The following is a 27,253-nucleotide window of genomic DNA, read 5'->3' as shown; positions in this document are numbered from 1 at the left end:
ACTCGAGCGGAATGATATTCACAAAATATTCATATATGTAAATTACAGCACCACAGCTGGCTGTCACAAAATGCTTGACCTAATCCCAGACCACTGATTGCCTTGTCGGCATTCCTCTTTAAAGAAGGTTAGTAGTCGTGAGATTAGCAGAAGGAAACCAAGTGTTTTATTGGTGTGTAGTGGGCGAGATAAGTATCACTGTTTATATGGCCAGGTGGGTTGGTCAAAGGAAAAGCTTTATTCATGCTCTGAGCTGGAAAAGCTTTTCAGACTTAGAAATGTGCAGAATGAGTGAGTAAATGAGTTAAAAGCCAGACACTGACACATTTCTGCTGACACAGCATCTTGTAAATAATGCAGTCTTGGCATCTAGATGAGAGAGTGGGTGAATTTAGTTTTACACTGTTTTTAACCATATTCCAAGAAATTATGGCGAGGATTTGCACCAGGGTTTTCAGTGAATGCTTTAAGCATTAGGCAACCCTACTGCCCCTCCCAGTCATTGATGGCATGATCACCACTCACTGACATGTTGTAATGACAGAAAACTACGAAGGTGTCTTATTGTGATTCTTTAAAGTCTAGGGCATTGGGGTAGCCTTGTGGTTGAAGCGTTTGCTCATCACACCAAAGTCCTGGGTTTAATTACCCACACTAGTGACAATGAGTAACAATGGGCGAATCCCATTTGTGGTGTTCCCCACCATGAGATTATTGGAATACTACTAAAACCAGCCTCATTGTCTCTTTATAATCTCTTATGAAAAGAAAGGGGTATTGTGATCTATTCTGTCAAAGAATCTGTTTGAAATCTCTGCTAAATTTGAAATAATATTCCCTTCAACTGCTTGACCTACTTCTAAGGGTTCAGGATCTAACAAAGATCTGAGCATACAGAACCACAACATATCCATTTAACTATTCCCGTGAACCAACAAAATCCTTGATGACATTTAACTCTTCCATCTTGGGATAAGCAGACATTGTGCGAATGAAATGTATTAGTAGAGATGACTGTTCTTATCATGTCTTGTCTTGTTTCAACTCACTTCAATGTGGAACAAACCAGGAACACTGGTAGACACATTTATCATGGGTCAGCCTGCCTTCCAGTGATGAGAGCAATCCATATGCCATACCTTTCTTGTCAGAACCTCACCAAGGTACAAAAGACAAATGGCCAAATTTTCTTCTTTTTGGGAAAGGTTACAACAACATGAGATGTTTATGGATGGTGAAGCGGTCTGATGAGCCAGGCTGGTACTGATTCTGCAAATGCCAGGAACCGAGGTCTGCCTGTGGGAAATGATGGCCTGCTTGGATAGATAGATGTGGAAATGTCACACTGGAGTTTGCTGTGGGCATCAATCGTTTGCTTACCTACATACCCCTGTATAGTGGGAGAAAGTACTTGTGTCTTGTCTCAACAGTGGCCGGTGAGGAGAGCTACTTTATTGAAACCAAAGAACACCTGCATCACCTCTGGATAACAGATGCCTGATCATTGGTGCTTCTTCCCACATGTAGGCATTCGTTAAGTCATTCATGAACACATACATATGGAAGTGAAAATACTGAGCAGTTATGATCATTCTTATGACTATCAATTGAACCCATCTATAACCCTTCTGAAACATATGCACACAAAATACTCTATAACAAATACTGTATAACCCCTGTAGGCAGTTATCCCTACGTCTACATACTGGGTTAATCCCTCCAGTTATCAGTAACACCTCGTCCACATATCCCCATCTGCTCTCCCCCAATGCAGTTCAATGAGGGATGGATACCTCTTCTATTTCTACCTTTAGTCTCCAGGACAGGGATCCATTGTTGGACATGATGCATGTGTTTCAATTTAAAATAAAAGCAATTTCTCAAGACTGTACAATACAACAATTCTTCCTGGGAACAAGGAACTGTCCTGGTAATTGTACCCATGTGGGAACAGAACCCAGGTCTTCAGTGTGACAAGTGAACACTTTAAACATTAGGCTATCCCTGCATGCCAAATCAGAAAAAAGATCAATGTGTATGCATATACAGTTCAGTCTCGTTTACGCGACATCGTCCATTGCATATTAAATTGTTGGATTAACGAGAATGTCGAACAATATTGAGACTAAATTACATTTATTCAATTTGTTACCAACAAAAGCATCAGATAAAGCCGACTGTTGGATAAGACGGAGGTCAGATTAACAAGACTTGACTGTATTGTAATAATAACAGGACCTCCCACAGTTACCTACCATGCAAGACAAGTACTGACCAAGAAAAACTCACCAGAAGACATGGACAGAGAGGTCACTGTGTATACACATATACTAATAACAACATTACCCCTGCAAGATAATTATCTACCCTACAAGAACTGCCCCAGAACCCCTTGGCCACAGTGTATGCTCATGCTCCTACCCCCCTTGCTAACAGTCCTGTCCTCATCCCACCTCACCCCTCCCACGCAGTGAATCCCTGTGTGTTGATGCTGGCCCAAGGGAAAGAGTATATACAACACACTGTATAAACACACTATCCCACTACACTGCCCTCCCCTGAGCTCTTGCTACCCCTCTTCCCCCAAACCCCCTCCCCACATCCACACACTGGCACAGTCCCTCCTCCTCTCTGCCACTCAAAGATCAAGTTTTGACTGACAGCTCTTGACTGACAGTCTCTCAACAAATCTTAATAAACTTAATCACAGTCATGTCCCTTAAAACATTAGTTCGCCTGAAGTGGGGAGGCATGAGATGTACAGTTGAGCTCTATCATCTCCAAGCTGATAGTCAGTAGATCATTCCCTCGCCTTAGGTCATAAAGAGTGTGTATTGACATATTGTAAACAGTCAGTGTGAGCGCCGTAATGATCATAAGTATTCATAAAAGTATTTAAAGTTGTGATTGAGTCAAGATGAAGAAATATTAGGTAATAACTTTTATGATAAAGCTGATGTGCTTGTAATATGACGTCAATTTCAAGTCTGTTTTCAATAAAGCCTTCACTGACTGAAATAATCTTGAACATGTTTATAGAAAACTGTGCCAGATGTTTCCATTCTTGTCCAAACTGATTATGTTACTTAATTGTTCCAGTGTGTGAGTGAGTGAGTGAGTGAGTGAGTGAGTGAGTGAGTGAGTGTGCGTGAGTGTGTGCGTGCATGAGTGCATGCATGTATGTGTGCTTTTGATATGAGTAAGAATGAATGTTAACAAAAGAGAAATGAACAAGTGGAAAGGAAGACAAACTGGAGGATTGATAGACAGAAGAAAAAAGAATGGAAAGATGAAGAACAGTGGCCCGTTTCACGAAACTCTCGTAAGCCTAAGATCTCATAACTTTTCTCGTAGCATCCATAGCTCCTGTGTTACAGTATAGGAGGTACAATGGCTACGAGAAAACTTACGAGATCTTAGGCTATGAGCGTTTTGTGAAAGGGGCCCCAGGGCTAGTTCTTTCTGTACTGCTACTGTTCTTTATCATTTTGGGGATGGAGTTCTATTTAAATTTGACTATTGCCTTAACAATATCAAGTCAGTTACCCCTACAACGGACCATGTCACAAACTTGCAGTGAAGTCATCAAAGCATTCTTATCAGCAGGGATATTCTTTTCTGGACAGCAGGTTACAGCAAAAACAAGGACACAAGTTTTATGTTGTTATTTTTTACAACGCTAATCACCAAGAGATCTGACGATTAGAGGGGTTACTTTGTCCAATAACTTCATGTCTACCTCATAATTTAATCCTACTATCAGTCTTGGTAACACATGCTTAGTAAACATGTCCCAAGTTGCCAATTCCACTGGTCATATCTTTGATATAAACCAATAATGACAGTGCTGGTCCCAAGACAGACCTGCCAAGACCATCAGCAGGTTAGTACAGTCCCAATGGTGCTAAACATTACTGTAGTTACCTGAATAAATAAGAACATGGTGATAAACTTACTTTTTTTGCAGTGTTTCATGTTTAAATTGTGAAGGTCGTGAAAAATGTCTGCCATAAAATAGAATTTGTGATGTGATGCCATATTCCAAACAGAAAAATAACAAATGATTACACAAAATACACAAGAATTTATTTTCTGGTGACGCCTTTTGGTAGTGAAAGCTGAACACAATTTCATGAAAATATTCCCTAAAACATTCATGATCCTAAACTGCTGGCAAACATACTCTGAAAAGACAGCATGTGTTGCTTAAGAGAAAAATTACAGTACCTGGAACATTTCCTGCAACACTGTTCAAAACAGTATGTTCTGGTGGTCTGTGGAGAGGTGCACCATGGGTAAAACACCTCTCCTCCATCATCTGTATACATGTACTTTGTCACACTCGGCAGCTTCACAGAACCAATAGGCGGAACATTTTACACACAGCAGAAAATCACTACCGTCACAGGGTGAAATATGGAACAGGCACTGCCTGTGTTTTGCTGATGAAGACCTCACCAAGTAACAATAAAATGCTGCATCAAGCAGTACTACATGACTTTACATCTGAAAGACGCACTTCAGACATTGTTTGCAAACACGCTTCTAATTAACTTCACTGAAACTTTAACCTTGTAAATATTGTCTTTTCAAACTTTAAGTGCAACTAAAAATGGGTAAGTCAATAAAGGAAACAGACAGATTAAAGTTATACACATACAACTCTCAGTCAAAGCATCCGTGTACACTCAGAACTATATTAAAGCAATTTTTAATAAAAAATTTAAAAATGTATTCACACAAAGAAAGAAGTTACTGTCACAAGAAGGAAAATATACATCTGCATATTCTTTACTCGAAATGCTTTGAGTCAAACCCAATTCATGTTACTGATCTTAAACAAGATAATGATAAGTGAGTGAGTGAGTTTAGTTTTACGCCGCTCTCAGCAAAATTCCAGCGGTGGTCTGTAAATAATTGAGTCTGGACCAGACAATCCAGTGATCAACAACATGAGCATTGATCTGCGCAATTGGGAACTGATGACATGTGTCAACCAAGTCAGCAAGCCTGACCACCCAATAATGTTAGTCGCCTCTTATGACAAGCATAGTCGCCTTTTATGGCAAGCATGGGTTGCTGAAGGCCTATTCTACCCTGAGACCTTCACGGGTCAGATAATGGTAAGGACAAAGGATATAAACCACACAGCCTTCAAACAGGGTTCCTTAAAAACAACAGACTTTAAAGGAAGAGCTGGTAAGTTTTTCTCTTGAAATGTAGAAGTACAGTTAAATCTGATCCATGGTTACTGGTCAACTTGACACATTGACATGCTCACAAGAACGGGTATTGGGGAGAATATTCACCTTTAATGACAAAAATCCAAAAACGTTCAAAAATACTTTCTTCTTACACACCACACGTCATTGACTTTAAGAACAGATGCATGTCTTCAAGAGAAAACATTATTCCTGAAAATAGCCAGTCATAATATTTACGTCCAACTTGGCAACGGCACAGCCTCTGGCAATGGTATCTATGGAGAGGGTGAGAGAAATCTTACTCTATCAAGTAGATGTGTGGCTCAGTTGGATCATTATAATGTACGTTTTTCTCAAATTATCATACACACACTTGTAATCAGTGCTACTTGCCTCTTCATCATAATGTTTTTAAATCACTGCCGATTATCTAGCAATGATCCCTTCAGTATTAGCCAGTCAGAAGGAAGTACCACATAAATGGATTTTTGAGTGAAATTTCTAAGTGGCTTCGTTTGTGATAAAATTACAGACTGACAAAGTTATAGAATGGGAACTCTGCACACAAATATTTTGTTCTATAAAGGACTGGATATTTATGCACAGGGTCTCCAAGTTATGAATCATATCACACCAGAAGATTGTCACCTGTATTACTGTAATGTATGTGAATTTGTGATGTCAAGGTATCATTCTCTTGTGGAATTTTGTGTGGTGACAGACTCAAGATGTGAAAGTGAAAAAACGCTAATGATTTCAAGTCTAGGGATGTACTTGAATGGATTTGGATAGTTTAGCCTGTCTGGCAGTCGTTAAGCTGATTGGAGCGTTGTGCTATCTTCGGAGTGTCAACTTTCAGAATGTTGTTTAAAGAGAGCATACATCTTGGGTTCTACTTTCTTTGTTTTTTGAGATATTTCATTCTAAGTTCTCAACCTTCAGCTTCCAATTTCCTAATTTACTGACTGACATGTACCAATCAAAGCACACAAATATCTAATAGGAAGGTAAACCTCAATATTAGATAACTTACAGACTGGGCGGGCTCAGTTCAACACCACTAATAGTCTCATCCCTGTTTTTAAATGTTTGATTTGCCATCTTAGGATTTTTTAACCCAAAGTGTTTAAATTCCTTCTGCTTTAGATTTGAAAGTTTGTCAAACACTATGATGAAAAAGGCTGATATAAAAAAGAATCGTATGCTTGGAATGTACAGGTCCAAATTCCTTGAGAGATAATTGATTGGGTAACTCATGCAAAGTCTAAGTGATGATATGTTTGTTGTTTAATGTCGCACACAACAGTACTGCCTGTAAATAATCTCCAGGGTCCCGATCCACAAAGAGTTTGTAAGACAGTTCCTAACTCTATGGTAAACTGTACACCAGGTTGTAACGCTACAAATGCTTTGTGGATCAAGACTCACACAGTCTCGTAATTGATATTATGAGACATGATCCATGAACTATCAAGCTCTGAAACTGACCGGACCACCCAAACCATGCAACAGTTAAGCAAAGAATGTGTAACATAGTATGAAACAGAAACAGAATAGGATTGTAGCTACAGAGACAGAATGGTGTCAGTGCAAACAGTCAGAATAATTACAACTCACACTGAAGCTTTTACCACTTACATACAAGAAACCTGACTCACAAGCTGTCGGACTAACAGTGAACTTCATTCGGAGTCATTAATCAGATCCCTCACAAAACATACGTGTCCTGCTGCTGCCATAAAAATGAATTAACATTTAAACTCTTGCTACCAAACATCATTAAACCACATACCAAATTCTTTGCAGTCATTTTCACTCTTAACAAACAATACATCACAAAGCCCAACAACTCATAACAAGAATATTTGAAAACCTAATGAAGACAAAAAAAATCTGTTCCAAGGAGTTGCTCAACATTGAACATGAAAACTATGTGAGAAACGCTTGAACCAAGAGCAGTACTTGTTCCCATACTTAGCTCATTAAAGGTCACGATAGCCTTGTTTTGACGTTACCCTTCAATTATAAGAAGTTTCTCCTCAACTACAGATGAGAAACTAGTGTTTAAAGCACCCCCCAAGCGAACACACTTGTATAAAGCTCCACAAGGAGCAGAGGTTGGTTGCTATGTCAAAGGGCTAATTCCTTACAAATGTATGAGAAGTGTCTTTTTTAAGTCTTGCAGTGTACAGGTGTGTTATCTACACCATGGCAGAATCTCCACATCTAGGGTAAGATTCTTTTACAAGTATTCCAGCAACAATAAAAGCAAGGATTCAAAGAATTTGGTGAATAAAATTCACTCTTTTTGGGAGTCTTTTGTGTGACATGCTCTTCATCCCAGTCATAGGAACACCTGAGTGAGTGAGTGAATGAGTTTAGTTTTACGCCACTTTTAGCAATATTCCAGCAATAACACAGCAGGATACACCAGAAATGGGCATCACACAAAGTGGGGAATCGAAAATGGGTCTTCGTGACGAGAGACTACTCTACCAACCAACAGGGCCACTTGAAGACAGGGATAGGGTCACTGACCAGAGTTGATGCAGCTTTCACTGACAAACCAACGTATAAAACTTGAAGCTATGATACAAAGAACGGCTTAACGAGTCATGGGGAGCATAGGTGTCAGATCTTAAAAGATCAGTGAAGAACGGCTTAACAAGTCATGGGAAGTACAGGTGTCAGATCTTAAAAGATCAGTGAAGAACGGCTTAACGAGTCATGGGAAGTACAGGTGTCAGATCTTAAAAGATCAGTGAAGACACCCATTGCCTCCATGCATTCATCACTGACTAATTTGCCCTGCATGCTTCTGATAAGCCACCAAGAATTGGATCCTGACAGAAAAGCATGCTACCATGAGGTCGACAATTTTAATTGAAGGAAGATGGGTTGTGTCACATGTCACCTGCCATGCATGTAGAAATGCAAATGGAAGAAATTTTTTAAGTTTGCGTAATCAACAGATCAGAGAAAATAAATCTTGATTTGGATGTGATACATTGCAAAAATATGCCAGAGGTTGTTCTGGCTGATAAATCAGAGGCAAGGGTTGTTTGCCGTGTAAACAAGAGCCATCAGGAGATGACATTTCACCATGATCAGCTGCCATTGGGAAATGGAGTTGGCTACTTACACTCCACTGCAGGGGCATTGCCACTGGGCACCTTCAGTTCAGTAAAGAAAAACAATTATGCTATGGCATTAAAAAGTCCCAAGACATCAATAGAACCCAGTTCACCACAGTATTGATGTAGGCTTCATCAAGAAAATAACAAAAACCAAAAATTCTTAATCATCCACAAGCACTTGTTTCCCATTAGACTGATCTGTTTGTCAAGAATTATCAAGAGTGAGTAAGTGTTGCTGTTTAATGGTGCAGTCAGTCGTAATCCAATCAAGTTTGAACCAGATTGGTTTTACGCCACTTTTAGCAATACTCCAGCAATGTCATGAGGACACTAGAAATGGGCCTTACACATTGTAACCATGTGGGGAATCGAACCTGGGTCTTCAGTGTGATGTGCAAAGGCTTTAACCACTAGACTGCCCTATTGCCTCTATTTGCCCATCAATGAATTGTGAAAGTCATTACAGTCAAGTACTCCTTATGTTCCTTGCACTTGTGTGTAATGACTTTCAAATCAGGGTGGGTCTGCAATTAGTGGATTATCTTGTGTAGAATATGGACATTAGTATAATGACACTCATCATTTAACAAATATTCATACAAAGATCAGTTCATAATTTTGCCCTCATAAAGATTATTTGATCCATACAGACATAAATCAACAAACATGTAGAAGCCTTGTTGCCCATCTGCTGAAGAGCACATTGTGAGAACATCAAACAATAATACAGAAAGATACATAAACACATCTGATGACTTACATCCAGTAAACCCATCTTTATTACAGAAAATAACTTGTCTTTGCCCTTCCAGCCATTTAATGTGTCACATTTCACCTAAGCACTGCACCAACACTGGATTTAATTATCATTACATGGCAACTCCAGGCTGTGACTCCAGCATACCCAGACCACAAGTGAGGAGACATTTACCTCTCTGTCCAATAATGCACAAGCAATTTTTTTCAGCTTGAGACATTACAAAAGAATTGACTGTAGTTTTGACATATGGCACTTGTATTCATTGCAAGAGGATTGAGGTGAGTTGTATTGCACAGCTGCAGCAAGATGCAAGGAATGGGAAAGGTTTGATGGGGATCTAGTCAGTAGCACCATTCCCTGAGGAGCGTCACAGACAAACATATGCCGCTACTACAGAACTTCATAAAGTGAGTGAGTTTGGTTTTATGCCACTTTGAACAATATTCCGATAATGTCATGGTGGGGAACACCAGAAATGGACTTTGCAACAGTATTCATGTGAGGAATCGAACTTAGCTTTTCTGCCTGATAAACAAAATTCGATTCTATGAATGTACACATCTGTAATACCAACACAAAGATCAAAGACCTCATGCTGGACAACTAGTCTTTATTCTTTTGGACACAATTTTCTCAAAATCCTTGTGTACCAGCTAATAATGAAGGAAAATAGGCTAGTTTCCCAAAATAATTAGGCATATTAATCATGAGCACGCCCATTACCCAAACAAAGTTTTTTTAGTCTTGTGCTAAAAATGTTTTATCTACAATTAATATTAACAAAAGTTTAGGTAAAAAACTTCAAAATTGATTTTGTTCAAAATTATCAAAAATGTGCTTCCTGGAAACCTGATAAACTAGCCATTTGGACCTATTCTGTCCTGATCTGTGCATCAAGTTTGGGTTTGGTGGATCAGCGTGAAGTTGATGAAACGAACCTATTTCTCGTTTTTTGGCACACATCTGACAACTGTCACAATGATTCATAAAGGTTTTCCTTATTTCACAAATTAAGCATATCCAACAGGCCAAAAACAACCCTCATCCTTCCAGTCTTTTGCTTATAGAACTGCCAGTCTGACAAGCCAAGTCCACTTGAAACATGCTTAACACCTTCTTCAACAGTGTTTCACTGAAGCAAGGCATGTCTGCTTAATGTGGAAGAAAGCCCACACTGACACAGAGGTTTTACTTGTTTACCACCTCAGTGAAACACACATTACCGTAGTTGATGAAATAAGCAGCAGGGGCACTTAGAAAACTAACAAAGAAAGGGACACTTATTAAAACCACACCAACTTAATTCATTGAATATTGGGGTGGTGAGTAGTAGTGGCCTAATGGTTAAAGTGTTCGCTTGTCACATCGAAGACCTGGGTTGGATCTCGAACATGGGTACAATGTGTGACGCCAATTTCTCGTGTACCCTGGTGGAATATTGCTGAAAGTGCTGTAAAACCCACCTCTCTCACTTACTCATTGTATGCCACCTGTTTGTAGTAAACAAGTTCAGCACAAATCTTAACAATAGGTTTTGATAACCGTTACTTAGCAAACATATTCTCCTTCGCCACAAGCAAACAGGATCTGCCATGTAAATGTTTGGTCTTACTATGGTACACTTATTAGACATACCTATGCACAGGACTTGATGTTCGTCGGGGATGCCTTTTGGTGCTGGATGCTTAATACATCAAATGTTGTGCTAGACTTTCTCCTTTCATGCAACAAAAGACATGCCACAGGTTAAAACGGCTACTATCCAACCTATCAAAAAAATCATGGAGTCTATAAAAGTCTACATCCTTCAGTTTTCATTTGGCAGCTTTCTAACTGGGAAACGGAGACTATTAGTTTCCATGCTGACTGCAAAGGCTTCAACAAGGATTTATACTTGAGCATGAAAGGCATGTCAAAATTTTGAGTCATGTGGTTGGGAAATGAATTATGGGATATCTCTTGGAAGTAAACGTTTGTCGTTTAAGGCTAGATTCAGCAATATTCAAGCCAAATGCTGGCTGCCTGTATAGAAATTAGTCCGGTCCTGACAATCCAGTGATTCATAAAGTGTTTGCTGCCATTAAGGTACGAGGATACTGGATACCTGTTCTTATCTCAAATTCCCATGAGGAACAAAATTGTTTTTGAAATAAAGGCCAGCTACTGCTGTTTTGAACTGAGGATTAACAGACTTTCCAGAACAGTCATAGTGTCAGTTCGCTTAGCTATCAAAGCTTGCAAAATAGGTCCGAGTAACCATTTCATGTGAAACAAGGGCCAGTGTGGGTTCCTGGCCGTTAATTGCCCATGCAGATGGAACAGACGTAAAGAAGGTATTCCAAACTTAACATTAGGGAATACAGAGCACCCAAATATAACACCAAAGTGATGCAAAGATAACACAGTGTTGTTTTGTTGAAACATCTTGTGACACAGTGTTAAACACTGATGGTGCTGCCAGTGTTTAGGGTCAGACTTGCAGCTCCTCAATCTAACCCACGGTTGGCTTCAATTTCAAAACATTCTTATCATTGTATCACCTGACAAAATAAGTCAGTTAAAAACATTACCACATATTTTTCTGTTAACGCTACAGGACAACTGGGAATGAACATAGCATTGAGTTTACCATAACTACGTCTGGTGTTGGTACTCCATGAACTGAACATTTTGTCAGTTCAAGTTTTCAAACTTCAAGGCAATTATCTCCATCTAAACAAAAGTTCGAGTTATGTCTCTGATAATCACCAATCACTCTGTCTTAGACTTAACTGTTGGGTGGAACAACCGTAAGGAATTATAATGAAATACAAGAATACACATTTACACTGATAAACTTATTTTGATAAACAAGGAAATATGTGAAGACAGAAAAGCCTGATATTGCCATCTAATTCACACAAGATCCAAAACCGTTTAGCTAGAACCAAAACATTTATAGTTAGGAATGATTAGAATGACTTAATCTGATGGCCGTCTAGCAGGTATACATTCTATGTAAGGACAGCTTAATTGAAAACAGCATGCTAAGTTCTCATAATGATTCTTGCCAAATATTTCAAATTTTTTTAACAACTTGAATTGTGGAATTAAGTGGGATGAAGGCGCTGCCAAGCAGCCGGGCATGATTCTGAAACGAAGCTACTAATGACTAGGATGTATGTGGCCAGTGGTGAAGAATTCCTACACTAACTTCAAGCAATAGCAGATTACACGGCACGTGTTTTAGCTGTCTCAGACGGTATTTTGTCACAACAATTATAAGAATGATAGTCATGATCTTGCTGAGGTGCAATTACTCTTAAGATAGTGTAGTACTATTTTATTTGTAACGAAAATGCTGTCAGTATCTACTGATACATCTGCAGGAATGTTCATCTCACTAATATCAAACATTTCAAACTACCATCTTCAACCCACTGCCAGATAAGTCCCAGTATTATCTATGACAACACTTTACCTACGAGAATATCAAGGCAGAGGTGGTAGTTAGGAACAAAGAAACACATGACTGGCTCCATGACTGATGTAAGAGATTAAACTGAGAATTTGAACATCCGCTTGGAACCGGATTTCAACCATAGCTCAGTGTCAGAGTGGGAGGAAAGTTCAACATGATTCCATCTTTCATTAAGTGATGCAGTCCAACAGGTATGGTGCAGGAAATTTCCAGCCTGTTTGAATAGGAAGACATCATATAAGATAAAAACAGACCTGATGGTTGAAATATACTAGCACAGGTACGGTGTGGAGGAGCATCAACTTGGTGATGATAACTTGAGTTTGAATCCAGAAAGATGCAGATATTTTACGATACAATTATCTCCTTCCTCTGCTATATCCCTAAATAATCCCTGAAGAAACAGGTAACTCATGCCTTTCGTAAGAGACGACTAACGGGATCAGGTGGTCAGACTAGCTGACTTGGTTGGCTCATGTTGTTGTCTCCAAGTTGCATAGATCAATGCTCATGCAGTTGATGACAGGATTGTTTGGCCCAGATTCTTATTTTCTGACTGTTGCCACATAGCTGGAATATTATTGAGTAAGGCACAAAATTCACTCACTTGCTATCCCTTAGTTGTGTCTTTCAGGACCAAGCAAATCATCCCGATTTCCACAGTTTTGTCTCACACTATGTGGGCCAAGAAGTACAACAGAAACTGACCTTAATTCCTAATACAAAAAATGCCCATCCAGACACCTACCACATCCAAGTCCATTACATCTGATACCACTGAAACCTACATGACAATTACGTACAATGAAGGCTACACGATAATGTAACGAACATAATAATATATATAAAAAAAGTAGCTACCGCCCACCTGACTCTCACATTATGATAGTACATCTGCCACAGCACGTCAGATTAACTGAAGTGTCATGTAACATTCAGGTGGCCTTTAACTTATTTTGAGTAATGCATGTAATCTTCAGCCACAGGTTTTAAATTCCACTTTTTTCCGCCATACTTGATGTAGTCAGAAATTCATCTCATACATCTGATTGTTCAATCACAGGACTAGGTGTATCTGCAGACTTGGAAGGGTTTCAACTATAACAGAACATTCATATCAATCAAAAGTAACTTCTAAACAAACATCAAGATTGAATCGGTGCTGGGCAGATTTGTAAAGTACGTTGAAAGTTAAGACTCTGTTACCAAGCTCCTTACGCCAGCATGTGTTACGACTAGCATATGGCAACAATTTCTCCACACACTAAACAAGCAAATAACATCAAGATTGAGAATTCAAAATTACTCAGTTTGGCACCAGCGAGGAAAATTTGAGTCAGTGAGCATTATTTGAAGTCTCAAGTGGAATATAATTACATAATTTTAGAGTGGTGGGTTTTGCTTATTGGCATAAGGGCCTCATTACATAACAGACAAAGCTGCAACACTGGGCTGGGACCAGTAACGTTTTCCACCTGAGCCTGTGTGGTTGACTGACTGAGGCACACTTCATTTACATACCAAGGGAACAGTGGGTGGGTTGGGTGCTTCACACATTACGGGGTCAAGTAACCTGCACTTGTACATGCACCAGTGGAGAGGGAAGGGTGAAACAGGGATATGATGGCAATGTCTTACAGATGCTTCTCTTTACTTTTTCCTTCAGTTAAGTCAGGGAATACCAGCTGAACACAGATTTGTTATCCTGTTAAAGCTGGTTTAATTGCTGTACCCTGCGGAACCTGTGTTAAGTTGGCTGTGCCTAGGGAGAGTGCTGTACTGCCATTTTGACAAGGTGATAGACAGGAGAGGGATAATAACTCCCAAAGAGTATATCTCATGCTCCATCTCACATTTGCAATTATACAGCCGTGCAGTAGCAGCAGCAACAGCGACAGCTTCACCGTGGATGGAAGGGCTGGCAACATGTTAGTGTAGATTTTAAGTGGTTACTGTTTTTCGGAAGAATGAGATGGGCGGAGGAATGCAGAGTGGTGCTGGCTGTGTGCAGAGGTTGTGTTGATGGACCTGGATGGAAGGTTGATGCTGTTGTGTGAGTGGTGGAGTTAGTGTTGGTGTTGACGGTGAAGTATGACACTGGGGTCAGTGTAGGAACCAATGTTGATGGGATTGAGCGTGAGTCAAGGTGAACATCACAGTGTGAATCTGAGATTCAATCCTATGGGTACACTATGACAATATCACATGATTCAACCCTGTACCACAGAGCCAGATGAGTGAATGAATGTCAGTCTTAACAAAGTCCCAGCAACTTCATGCTGGGGAACACCAGAAATAGGCATCACATATTGAACTCGTGTGGGGAAATGAACCAAGGACTTTGGCGTGATGAGCAAATACTTCAACCACTGGGCTACCCCACCGTCCCTAGGGCCAGATGAAGATGAAATCAAAATGAAAGTGAAGATAAAATGAGCGCTGAACTGGAACATGTGTATGTGAGATGAAGGAGTGTAACAATCCACTGTACTTAAAACTATTTCTCTCCACAGCTTACACCTCAAGCATCCTATTGATATTACACAGAGTCCTGCCAATGCTGGTTTATATATCTTTCTTCATATAGCGCCAATGTACCATGTTCTACACAGATGACAGGAACTTGCAGTGAAATACAAATGTTTTACTTCTTCAAACCCTTGAAAAAAAATGAATTATGTCAATAAATGATTAAGTTTGTGATGTAAACCTGCAATCAGAGTGGCAGGTGTCATGCTTTGATGTTGTGTGGGTGTTTGAAATCCCTTCCAGCTAATGCCTCACATTAGAGGGTGGTGCAATCATAAAGTAACATACTAGCTTCCAGGGGATCCTAATGATGCCCCAGTTGACTTCTTTTGATTAATTGTATGTCCAAATGTCTTGACTTAGCAAACAGGAAAGGTTTGATTTACTATTTCTCATTAGCGAGCATGCTAAAGAATAAGAGCATGCTGATATTTTTATTGGAATCTAGTGTTTTGTACATAAAATACATGTGTGATAATGAATGGGACAGAGTGAATGCCTGTCATATCTGTTATCAAAGACTGATTTTTTATTTAAAAACCTGAGACTGTGTTATAAAAAAAAATGTAATTTACTACAGAAACTGTCTTATGTGTTATTAACCACTGACTTGTGTGTTATTAACCATGCCTGACTTGTTATCAAACACATTTTGACCTCAAACTGACCAGGGACAATGATTTGCTCAGGTACAGACTTCTATGAAATAGTTGTAACATAGTTGTCAACAGTTGTAAAATATAGCTTAACATTGCTTACTGGGTCATGAACATTGTTCATTCACTACCTGGGTCAATAGTAGTAACTATTGCCCATTCTGGCTGTCAGTTCATTCATGGACCGTGTCAATAATAGTAGTAACTACAGCCTATCCTGGCTGTCAGTTCATTCATGGACCGTGTCAATAATAGTAGTAACTACAGCCTATCCTGGCTGTCAGTTCATTCATGGACCGTGTCAATAATAGTAGTAACTACAGCCTATCCTGACTGTCAGTTCATTCATGGACACTACAGCCTACCCTGGCTGTCAGTTCATTCATGGACCGTGTCAATAATAGTAGTAACTACAGCCTATCCTGGCTGTCAGTTCATTCATGGACCGTGTCAATAATAGTAGTAACTATTGCCTGTCCTGGCTGTCAGTTCATTCATGGACCGTGTCAATAATAGTAGTAACTATTGCCTATCCTGGCTGTCAGTTCATTCATGGACCGTGTCAATAATAGTAGTAACTACAGCCTATCCTGGCTGTCAGTTCATTCATGGACCGTGTCAATAATAGTAGTAACTACAGCCTATCCTGGCTGTCAGTTCATTCATGGACCGTGTCAATAATAGTAGTAACTACAGCCTATCCTGGCTGTCAGTTCATTCATGGACCGTGTCAATAATAGTAGTAACTACAGCCTATCCTGGCTGTCAGTTCATTCATGGACCGTGTCAATAATAGTAGTAACTATTGCCTATCCTGGCTGTCAGTTCATTCATGGACCGTGTCAGTAATAGTAGTAACTACAGCCTATCCTGGCTGTCAGTTCATTCATGGACCGTGTCAATAATAGTAGTAACTACAGCCTATCCTGGCTGTCAGTTCATTCATGGACCGTGTCAGTAATAGTGGTAACTACAGCCTATCCTGGCTGTCAGTTCGGAACACCTGGACAATGACAAATGATACACCACCAAGCATAATGGAGATAGTGATAGGTGTCTACTGCATTTATACAGCTATACCTTCTTCACAATGTCAACTGTCTGTGAGAGTAACCTTCATTACACTCATCCCTTGTATCACAAATACAGAAACAAGTTTTTCCTTTAAACCTTGAGCCTCAAACAAAATAAACATTGGTCTTTCAATAACCAACTTTCATAGCTCATGTGTATGAAAATATCATAGATTTACAAATTTCTGTTTATGCAACATTTTTTTTTGCACCTGAAAGTCCCGTTTTAAAAATCTGCCTATCTGTGAATGTTTTGATTGTGTGTGCTGAAGACCCCGGCAGACCTGGTAACCAGGAAGTGCCGGGAATCTGATCAGGCCAGAACAGGAGACTACCAGGGAGGGTCATTACATCATTTCGACTTTTGAAAAAACATGTTAAAACAAAACCAATCTGATGCACTCTCCATGCTTTCCTCTGGGCTGAAATAGCTGCCATACCCTGCCAAATGATGTCTGACGTGAAATTATGATGCCTTCGCCATCTCCAACACAAGCCAGCCCAGGACCTGCCCCCCAACCAGGCATCTAGTCCTCTTTAACTGGCCAAAAACAACTTCAGGAGGAGGAAATGTTATTGTTTTCAGCTTAACAGGGATGGAAATGTAGAACATTAAGATAACACCATGTAACTGGAGTCACTGTGGTTAAAGAACATGACAGTAATTTGTTTCCTGGGTAACTGTGTCAGTGAACATGGCTAAGAGTGAGCTAAACAGGGTCACCCCGTTGGAACATCCAAACCTGGGGTGTCATGCATGCTACAGGCATATTTAGTGAATGAGGGAATTTTTCTTTGTTGGTTAATGCTGCACTCAGCAATATTCTGGTGGGTAAATAATCAAGATCCCAGTCAATCCAGGGATCAAGATTATATGGTTGAACCTAGGACGATTATTTCCACCACTTGTCCAACTGTGCCATCTTATGCACAGGTCTATCAGTTATTATAATAAGATATAAGATATTCAACACATGGAACCACACCATTCCTCAGGGCTTTGGTAGACTGGTGCACAACCAGGTGTAGGGTCACTCTGCTCCTTTCTGTACAGGTCTGTTAACTGTTGCAATAATATATAAGATGTTTGGAGACACACCATTCCCTTGGACACTGTGTTTGGCTAGTCTGTCTCACAGATCCTGAACTGCATTCTTCTCCCATGTGCCCAGCCGTCACTGAAATGCTAAATCCCTTATGAAGCAAGTCTAGATTTCCTTGTTCTGCATCTTCCAACTCACTGGGGTTTCTTTCAAATATAAACGGGTTTATTTGTTACTATCAAAATTACACATATTCAGAGACTGGGCGTTTGTCTAGAGTAAGGCCACAGTGCCCCTTTTTGTAGAGATCTGGTAGTTGTTACAATGTTGCTGGATGGGTTCATCCTCTACCTGAGGCAGCACACTGGGATGTTAACAAGCTGTAGCATACAGGGTGTTAACGAGTCTATGTCCACCTGTCTGGAAGGAGCACACCTGGGTGGATTACCTGCTGGAAACAGGTGTACGTATATACTGTTAGAGTCCAAGCGTAGGTGGCGATGGTTGTGTTTTTAGGAGCAGCCTTTCCTCTACATGAAAATACATTTTCACCACATTGTTGCATAATTTTGAGCAAGATATTAGCAATGTCAGTGGACACTAAGAATAGGTTTCACAACACATACTCATATGGTGATACGCTTACTTCAACCACCCCGTTGTTACACCAACTTAAACAATTTGACAAAGAGCTGACAAAAAAGCAATTGCTTGTATACAATTCTTGTTCCCACAGACAAAACAGCTCTTCCCCTCCTTCCATAATATCTGGTCATAGAATCGCAAAGCGATATACGAATCAAAGCATGTTAAGATTTTATTTCCTCAAACCTTCTTATCACACCAAATCTTTCTTCAAATCCTGGAGGTCTCTACCTTTTCATCCTCTATTTTCCCAAGAAAAAATAAATAAAGTTTTCATTTCAAAGGGAACAAGCCGACTTCCTTTAAAGAGTTTATGCGGTTTATTTTCTCAGACATGATAGCAGAATGCTTTAGGATATATCCTTCATGAATAGAAACATCATTTGACACACTCCTTCTACACAATCTGTCAAATCAGGAATCACCTGAGACATTTCATAGGAGGAGCAAAACTAAATTTGTGTATCCAAAGATACATAAATATGAAGTGCCTATATATCAGTTAATGCTACGGAAATGACATATCGTCATGCAAAATCCTTTCAACAAAGCGTGATTAATCTTGAAAAACTTTCTTTCCGAAGGTCACATGAATCACAAATGGTTACTACAGTTTTGTTTTTCTTTTGTTAATGACTTACCTAGTTCTATATGTTGTCCCTAAACTATTACAGAAAATACAAAAACAATAACAAAAAAAATGTACCCAAACAGGAAAACCAAAATGTAATTTATCAAGGACAAAAATATCTCAATTTTTCTGTGGAATGTATTTCAATCCACTTTTAAAACTGATAATGTTGCTGTAGCTGTGAGGAGCCCAATGATATGATATATATATATGTCACTGTTTATCAGCTCTGTTACAATTGATGCAGAGGAGTTTGTGGAGTGATGATGCGAGGAAAAGTAACAGGATGGTGACACGTCAGGCTGCATGAGTAGAAACCAGATCCACTTGTTCACAAGGTAGTGGCAAGTTACGATTGATAACAACAGATTAACATCCCAATTATCTCCCTTAGCATGACGCGTGACAAGTTTTTTTATCAGATTTTCAAAATGTGTAACAGGAGGCGTAGGGAAACAGAATCTTCCAGTTTGTGTCTGCAGTACATACTGTAGTGACAGACATATCCACAACTTGGGAGATGCATGATGGGAAGTGAGGGGGAGAGAAGGGGGAGGGAATGAGAGGGGGCGAGAGTAGAGGCGAGAAGAACCAGAGACGCAGCTTCTGCTACTCCTTCAAGCAACTCCCTGTCACTCACGTCTGATTGACATTCGAAAATTTAACACAAAAACTTGTACATGTCTGTCATTCTTTATGAGATAACCATAGCAACGTGATGTTTATAAACCAATAGCAAGTCTTGATAGATATCAAGACATGGTGGAGTGTGCCAAGTACAAAGACGTATGTTTATAGGACAAGAACGAAAGAAGAAAATGTTTATAATGGCATCAGATTTTATGTCATCAATTGCTTACATTTTCTAAGATGAATTGAAATAAAGCTTTATTTCATACAAGATATAACTATTTTGATAAGATGGACTGGATAATTTTCAAGTCTTATTTTAACATCATAGCAAATAACAAAGATGCCAATGAAACTGTTTCAGGATAAATGTTTACTTAGGGTGATTATCATCCAGGATCATTTATTGAAAAACGACCCATTAAAATACCCCTGAATATCACATGCAAACAGTAACAATCTTGAGATGTACAAGATAATATATCTTGCTGGTTTTCATAACAACTGAAACGATAATTTTAAGACATACAATTCTCTGTAGGTAATGTGACAAAACACATTTTCCCATTTTCCTCTTAAAAACAAAGTTAAGATAAAGAATTTAAATCAAGATCCTCAGATCAAAAAGTAAATATTGTATTCTCCTTAAATCCCATGTTCAGTTTTCAGATTTTCTGTAAAATTTGACCTCATGAAAAGGTGCTAAACAGAAACAAATGTGTTCTTTTTATAATCTGTATTATGTCAAAACACTGTAAAAAACCCAACAGATGAACTAGCAACCCAATTATTTTCCTTCAGCCTTAAGCTTTACAAGAGAGATCCAAATGCATTTAGGTGTGTTTTTTACCAACTTAACAAATGTTCATCTGTCAATCAAGAGGTTTTCAGGTTAAAGGAAGCACAGACACTTGCTAACCCCAACAAAAATAGTTCAACATGATGGATTAATGGCCTTCTGGAAAATAGGAAAAGGTTAATTGCTGTTATTGAAGTCAAATTAAAAGTTGAGTATGTGCATCCCCCCACAGACAGCTGTGACGTTCCATTTCAGCGCCATCGATAATGCACTGGTTTGTGTCTAGTCCACCAGCACCTGCCTCATACACACACATCCATTAATGAACTTCAACAAACTCAAATATGTGGTGGACTGTCTCTGTCAACATACTGTTGCCTCATGCTCCTATGCCTCTGGAGATAAGGTTAAAAATTATTTGTCATGATAAAATTTGAAATTTGAACCTAAGGAGTATAGTATGTTGCTTCCTACAGCTTCTTAAATCTGTGGGCAACATGGCATTTATTTAAAGTTTAAACACTGATCTGTAAGCCATCTGTTCCCTGAGCTATCTGACAGTCCAGACCTACACAGCTCTATGGGGAAGTAAAGGAACTAAGGCAGTGGTAATGTGTAAGTCAGTTCATTGAACACTGCCCAGCAACATCTGCACTACTCACTATCAGATTGACCATATGACACATTCCTCAGCCAATTCATCCAAAGTCTCCCGCAAGTGGAGCTGATGATGGCTCAGATATTTGCCATTTAACATGATGGACAATTCTCAGGTGGATCCATGCGTCTATTTCCAGCTTCAGTTTCCTCAAAGAATAGCCAATTAAGCACATTCACTCATCAGATCTAATGAGGGCTGTATAACCTCCTGAATTCCCAATATGTCTGCTGCAGGAATGTCCTAAGTATGTCCATGTGCATGCTCACAGACAAGTGGCAAGATGAGCACACAACAGATGCTGGAGACAAGATAACTGCCCGGATAGCATCCCATCAGGATGACTGGCCCTGTCCTGGCAAACCTCATTGTCCCTGATAGCACCACACCTGGCCTCCTACACCAATATACGGACACCCACAGATTAGCCCTGGCAGTACATATGTCCCCTCCCCAACTTACAGGCTTAGCTTAGGGTTTGGTGGAGATAGGCATGCAGGAAGAGTCTAGTAGGCTCTGAATGTCAGAGTTGGGTTAAGCCTGGTATTTCTGTTACATTACTGCATCGGTGGGTGTGCAAAAATATTACCACAGCTTTCAGTGTTCTAGATCTGTATAGGAATAGGTTCATTTTAATTCATTAATTCAGTTTGGAAGGCAGATATGACAAAAATTCTCCTGAACAATGTCAGCAGGACATTTTCCTACTTTTAGCTGCCAGACAATTAATCTTTCTGAAAGATGAACCACCATGAGATCTTGCATCATTGATGATCTGGGCCTATTTCACAAAGCACTAAGGTGATTGTAACTCACTAAGGTAACCTTAGTCCAATGTTAAGGAATGGGACTTTAGTTAAAGTTGCTTTGTGAAAGGAGCCCTGAACTGGAACAAATAGCCAGAATCACAGCCTCACTGGCAGTATATCTTGCAAAGTCCACCGAAGAATGGAACAACTTGTGTTGGATGGACTGTCAGTCTTCTTTTTAAAAGCAGGCTATTGGGGACTGCTGTGTTTCCAAAGAAACCAGGGATGTACTGACTGAGTTTAGTCTCACAGTCCTTCTGCCAATATTCCAGTAATACCACAGTGAGGAACACCAGAGATGGGCTTTACATCAACTAATTTGGCCTTGTAGAGAACTCAAGACAAACAGCATCCAAAATTTAGTTCATCCATCTTGATGACGCAGGATGACATAAAAAATTTAAAAAAATAATTTAAAAAAGTGCTCAATCAGAACTGATTGCCTTATCACACTTTCACACAGTTACATGTATTTTTATATAATCGTGATACACAAAATAATTATGACAACATTAAAGATACATATTTTAAAGACACCTACTCACCTCAAAACTGGTGAGATAGAGATTTGGCCGAGGGAATTAAAATATGTTAAGGCTGGGTTCTGATTGGCCAGTCTATAATAACATCGTTCTCATCAATGCTTGTTATTACACAGGGGGGTGCTTTATGGGGATATGTCAACATACAACCTATGGGTCATGCAGAAACTCATTTTTTTCATTAGGTTACCCTGGTGCTATGACATAACTTATTCCCTAGGAAGGCAGAAACATAAAAACAATCACTATTTTGATAGCTTCAGTTAATGCATGAGTGAGTACCAAGGATCCAGTGCCCCAATATCAACTATGTGTTTGATACATCGTGGCAAGTATGCATACTGCAATTTGAGCTGAAGAACTAAGGTGTCATCAAGTATCAAACTTAGACCATGCTGTTTTCATTAATGACAAGGTATCATGCATCCAGTCAATGCTTTGAGTCAGCACATTAAGTCATGCCCCCCCTTCACTTTACATTAAAAGGCCATAAAACATTCAGATTTACTTTATCTACATGTGACACTTTTCTTGTCCTTAAGTCTTGTATATATTTATACCCACATCTTGCAAGAAAGAGATCAATTTTATGCTGAATTAGCATAAAACATAAACAGAAATCGAATTATGATATGACATCAAAGTTGTAACTTTTACGCTGAAAAACTGAGGAGTGTTTCAAGTGATGTTTTTGCTATTCAAAATTACATTAAGCTATCTTTTCATGAAAGATGGTTTTCTAAATATTAGGAACACAGAGGTCTTGGTGTGTATATATGATGTGCATGTATAAATGAATGTTAACTAGATCAAAATAGACGACACTGATTAAAAAAAAGATAGCAAAAAAATCTCACATTGTCATTAGCTGCTACTACAGTGGAAGCTGTCTAAACCGGCACTCATGGGGCTGAGGAAATAATCTGCTTTTGACAATGTGCCGGATTGTAGAGCTGATGATAAATGTACAAGCCACAGATGGGACTGAGATTTCATGCCAGTGTTGACAACTTGCCGGATTGGACAGACAGGACAGCTTCCACTGTATTCCTCCAAAATAGCCCCTATAGATAGTTGCCAATATCTTCTGTTTGGCCTAGTGAACTAGTGCAATACAGCACCCCAGACAATGCTAACAATTGGATAATCCATCACCCAACTTGTGTCAAAATGCAAGCCTTGATCTCAAGCAGCAGTTGCTGGTTATACTTTAACCCCATCATATACCTCACATATACACACACGTCATTCTCTCATGACAAATGAACCTATGAGGTTAAAGGGTCAGGATTAGTCATAACAAGTGACTGACAGGATCACCTTGTTAGACTTGCTGACATTTTTGACATGTCATTGGTTCCCAACTGCACATATCGATGCTCATGCTATTGATCACTAGATTGTGTGGTCCAGGTCAAAAACAGTTACAGACCACTGCCATATAGCTGGTACATTGCTGAGTGCAGCATAACACTAAACTCACTGCCTCACCATGACAAACCACTTCCACTCTAGCGGTCATACTTATCCCCAGGCTATACAGCAGTCCTACAAATTTATGTTATTAATTTCCAATTTTTTTAGGCATTTCCATAAGATTTTCGGAAGTAGTCTTAACACTGATGTTTATTATTGGAGATTACAGCTCATCTTGTTTGACCATATGTGTTTGCTTACAGCATCAAAGCTCATGGTATGGACCAGTTTTTGGTGCTAACCTCCTTTATAATTTAGGTATGCGAGCAACGCCTACATACTTCTTTATTACTTCCATTAATGATGGATCACAAGACATATTATATGTAGCTCATCAAAGGACCAGAAATAAAAGCTTAAAGAAACTTCCATGACATGTATTAACCCCACGAGTAAATAACATGAGCAACACATGTTGTGTGTATGTGCTAGATTGCTGGATTCTGTCTATGGGTATAACACAAAATAAAGAATAGGGAACGTGCTCTCATGGAAAAAACAGAAGTTTATCTCAAACTAGAATCTTGTTAACCTTTAGCACAGGGGTTCAAACATAATGAAGAAAAAAGAGTGGCATGCCTTGTAGAATTGTTTCAGTACAAAATCTGTTCTGTGATGAAACGATGTTGTGGCACCCCTGTCTCTGATCCTGTGACAGAAGGAACACTTTGTCAGACGGGCACTTCAGGTGGGCTGGCATTATCTCAAACAGACATTGTGGTGCGGATGTGTTCTTGAAGGAAATGACACACAATTCACTCACTCAAAATCAAGACTCTCATTATTATACAAAATGACAGAGTTTGTGTGGGGAGTGAAGGGATTCAGTATTGCTTGGCAATTAGCCTTGACAGCAGCAGCAGAGGCTTAAACAGGATCATGATAGGGATGTAGGCTCTCTTTCATGTTCTCTCTCGCTCTCTCTCTCTCTCTCTCTGTGTTTGTGAGAGAGAGAGAGTGTGTGTGTGTGTGTATGATTGAGTGAGTGAGTGAATGAGATGGATGTGAGTAGAGTGTGAATGTGAGTAGGTGAGTGTGAGGGGGATATTCTATGCAGAAGAGCTGGAGAGAGAGTGTGTGTAGGTAATTTTACACTGCACTCAGCAATATTCAAACAATTTGGCCGGGTTGGTAACTAATTAAGTCAACAGCATGATGATCGATTTACACAAGTTAGATATATGTCAACTTCTTTGTGTGTCAAAACTGCATTACGAAGTAAACACACTTTTCAATAGATGCATGAGATGATGAATGACTGAATGACCGAAAAAAATGTTTGTGTGTGGACCAAGGACCAGTTCCACAGGAATTCCACGGCTGACATCAACTATGATCAGACCAAAGTCACTCATCGACTACCAGTATCTCTAAAAAGAATGGCACATAAGGCAGCATTGAGGATAGTAACTGACAGGTGTTACAGGAACTGCCGGCTAAGCCACGCAGGTGGAATCTCTTGTACATTGTCACATCTCATTCTTACCAGGACTGGCCTAGGTAGAGGCTGCAGCACTTGACATTTAACGGCTGCCAAATTACAATATAAGTGCATATGGAAGATAAAGCTTTTAGCAAAATTTACAAGTTGGACAGAAGCCAAACATTTCTGCCATTCCCATATTAAACATCCATCTCGTGTGATGTATTTGAAAGTGTTGCATTTATTCCGGATACTTTAACGTCTATCTTGGACCGACAGCCTGTCAGATAGAGGGTTCTCTGCTATATATAGACTCCATATCGCCAATAAGGGTTAAAACGCATGTGACATTCAAACAGTCTTTAAAGGATTGGTGCTTAGACATGGCAACAACTATCTAGACCTAAACATTGAACCAGAATAGAATCATTCAAGGTGTCAGTCGTGAAATTATGTTTATACATCTGTAATTTCTTGTGACTTTTACTGGATACTGCTGCAGCAGGAATACTGAACGACAGTTTACTTATCATATTAAAAACAGGGTGGCTAGATACTGCTGTAGTACATGGTCTGATCAGCTGGTGGCTAGATACTGCTGCAGTACATGGTCTGATTAGCTGGTGGCTAGATACTGCTGTAGTACATGGTCTGATTAGCTGGTGGCTAGATACTGCTGCAGTACATGGTCTGATCAACTGGTGGCTAGATACTGCTGTAGTACATGGTCTGTAGAAAATGGCCTGATCAGCTGGTGGCTAGATGCTGTTGTAGTACATGGTCTGATCAGCTGGTGGCTAGATGCTGCTGTAGTATTAAGTCTGAACAATTGGTGTCTTGATACTATTGTAGCTGGTTTCTATATACCGCTAATACAGAAGTTTGTCTAAGACTAGATGTCAAGTGGTACATGCAGGACGACTGACCTGTGGGTTCCAGGCTGTACCTGTGGTGTGGAACTGCTTGATGTAAGCCTGTAACTCAGACAGAGTTGTGTTCCATGACTTTATCCAGTCAGCATGCTGCGGATCCCTACAATAACAAGAAAAACAATCAGCACTACAGAAAGGACTAAGTGGATCATGCTAAACATTGGTCTTATTTTCACAGGAGTAAACTTTCAGGTCATTTACATTAACTGCTAAACTGCCTGAATTATCAGACTGGTTTGGGGTATGAGGAGAATACTTTTTTAACCATGAGTTCACAGAACAACCTCTAGTTGTTCCAGGAAATTCAAACAACACAATGATCTGCTCTACAAAGTGTAGTACTCACTTCTCCTTGAACTCCTTCAGCACCCTGTTCCCAAAGAACATCCCAGCATCGGACATCTCCTTAACATAGGGTCCTGGGGTTGGGGACTGAAACGCAAACATATTACAATTAATTGGCATTTCTCGCAAGACTGACAGCAAAATTCACATTTATCTTAGTTTCAGTAAACAATGTTGAGCAAGTCAAACAAGAGGCTGATAACACGAGCATAATACTCTGTTTCTGCTAACTGCTACCGGCCGTCATCTCAGTGAAGGAGGACATGTCAGTTAGTGAGTGAGGGAGTTGGGTTTGATGCCACTCCTGGTAATATTCCAGCATCAGCATGGGGGGGAACACCAGTATGGCTGAAATAGTATAAAGCAGTATTTTGTTTTTGACTTGGTACACTGAAATTTACTTTTAAAATATGGTATATTTAGTTTTCATACTGAAAATGTCATCTTACTCATCTTAAGCATATTACTTTTGGAATGCCACCACAATTATTCCATGTACTT

General features: G+C 39.5%; 1 protein-coding gene across 1 annotated transcript in view; it reads right to left on the bottom strand.

Annotated features, from left to right (window-relative positions):
- Nucleotides 1-27,253, bottom strand: part of LOC137278011 (adenylyl cyclase-associated protein 1-like) — an 86,803-nt gene that overhangs the window by 17,526 nt on the left and 42,024 nt on the right. Inside the window, exons 7-8 of the mRNA XM_067810043.1 lie at nucleotides 26,754-26,839; nucleotides 26,402-26,507 (exon numbers count right to left, since the gene is read on the bottom strand). Coding sequence (XP_067666144.1) covers nucleotides 26,402-26,507; nucleotides 26,754-26,839 — 192 coding nt within the window. The remainder of the gene's footprint in view (nucleotides 1-26,401; nucleotides 26,508-26,753; nucleotides 26,840-27,253) is intronic.

Source organism: Haliotis asinina, chromosome 3 (genome assembly GCF_037392515.1).
Source record: "Haliotis asinina isolate JCU_RB_2024 chromosome 3, JCU_Hal_asi_v2, whole genome shotgun sequence".
Taxonomy (NCBI): Eukaryota; Metazoa; Mollusca; class Gastropoda; order Lepetellida; family Haliotidae; genus Haliotis; species Haliotis asinina.
This window is presented reverse-complemented; position numbering and strand designations above follow the sequence as displayed.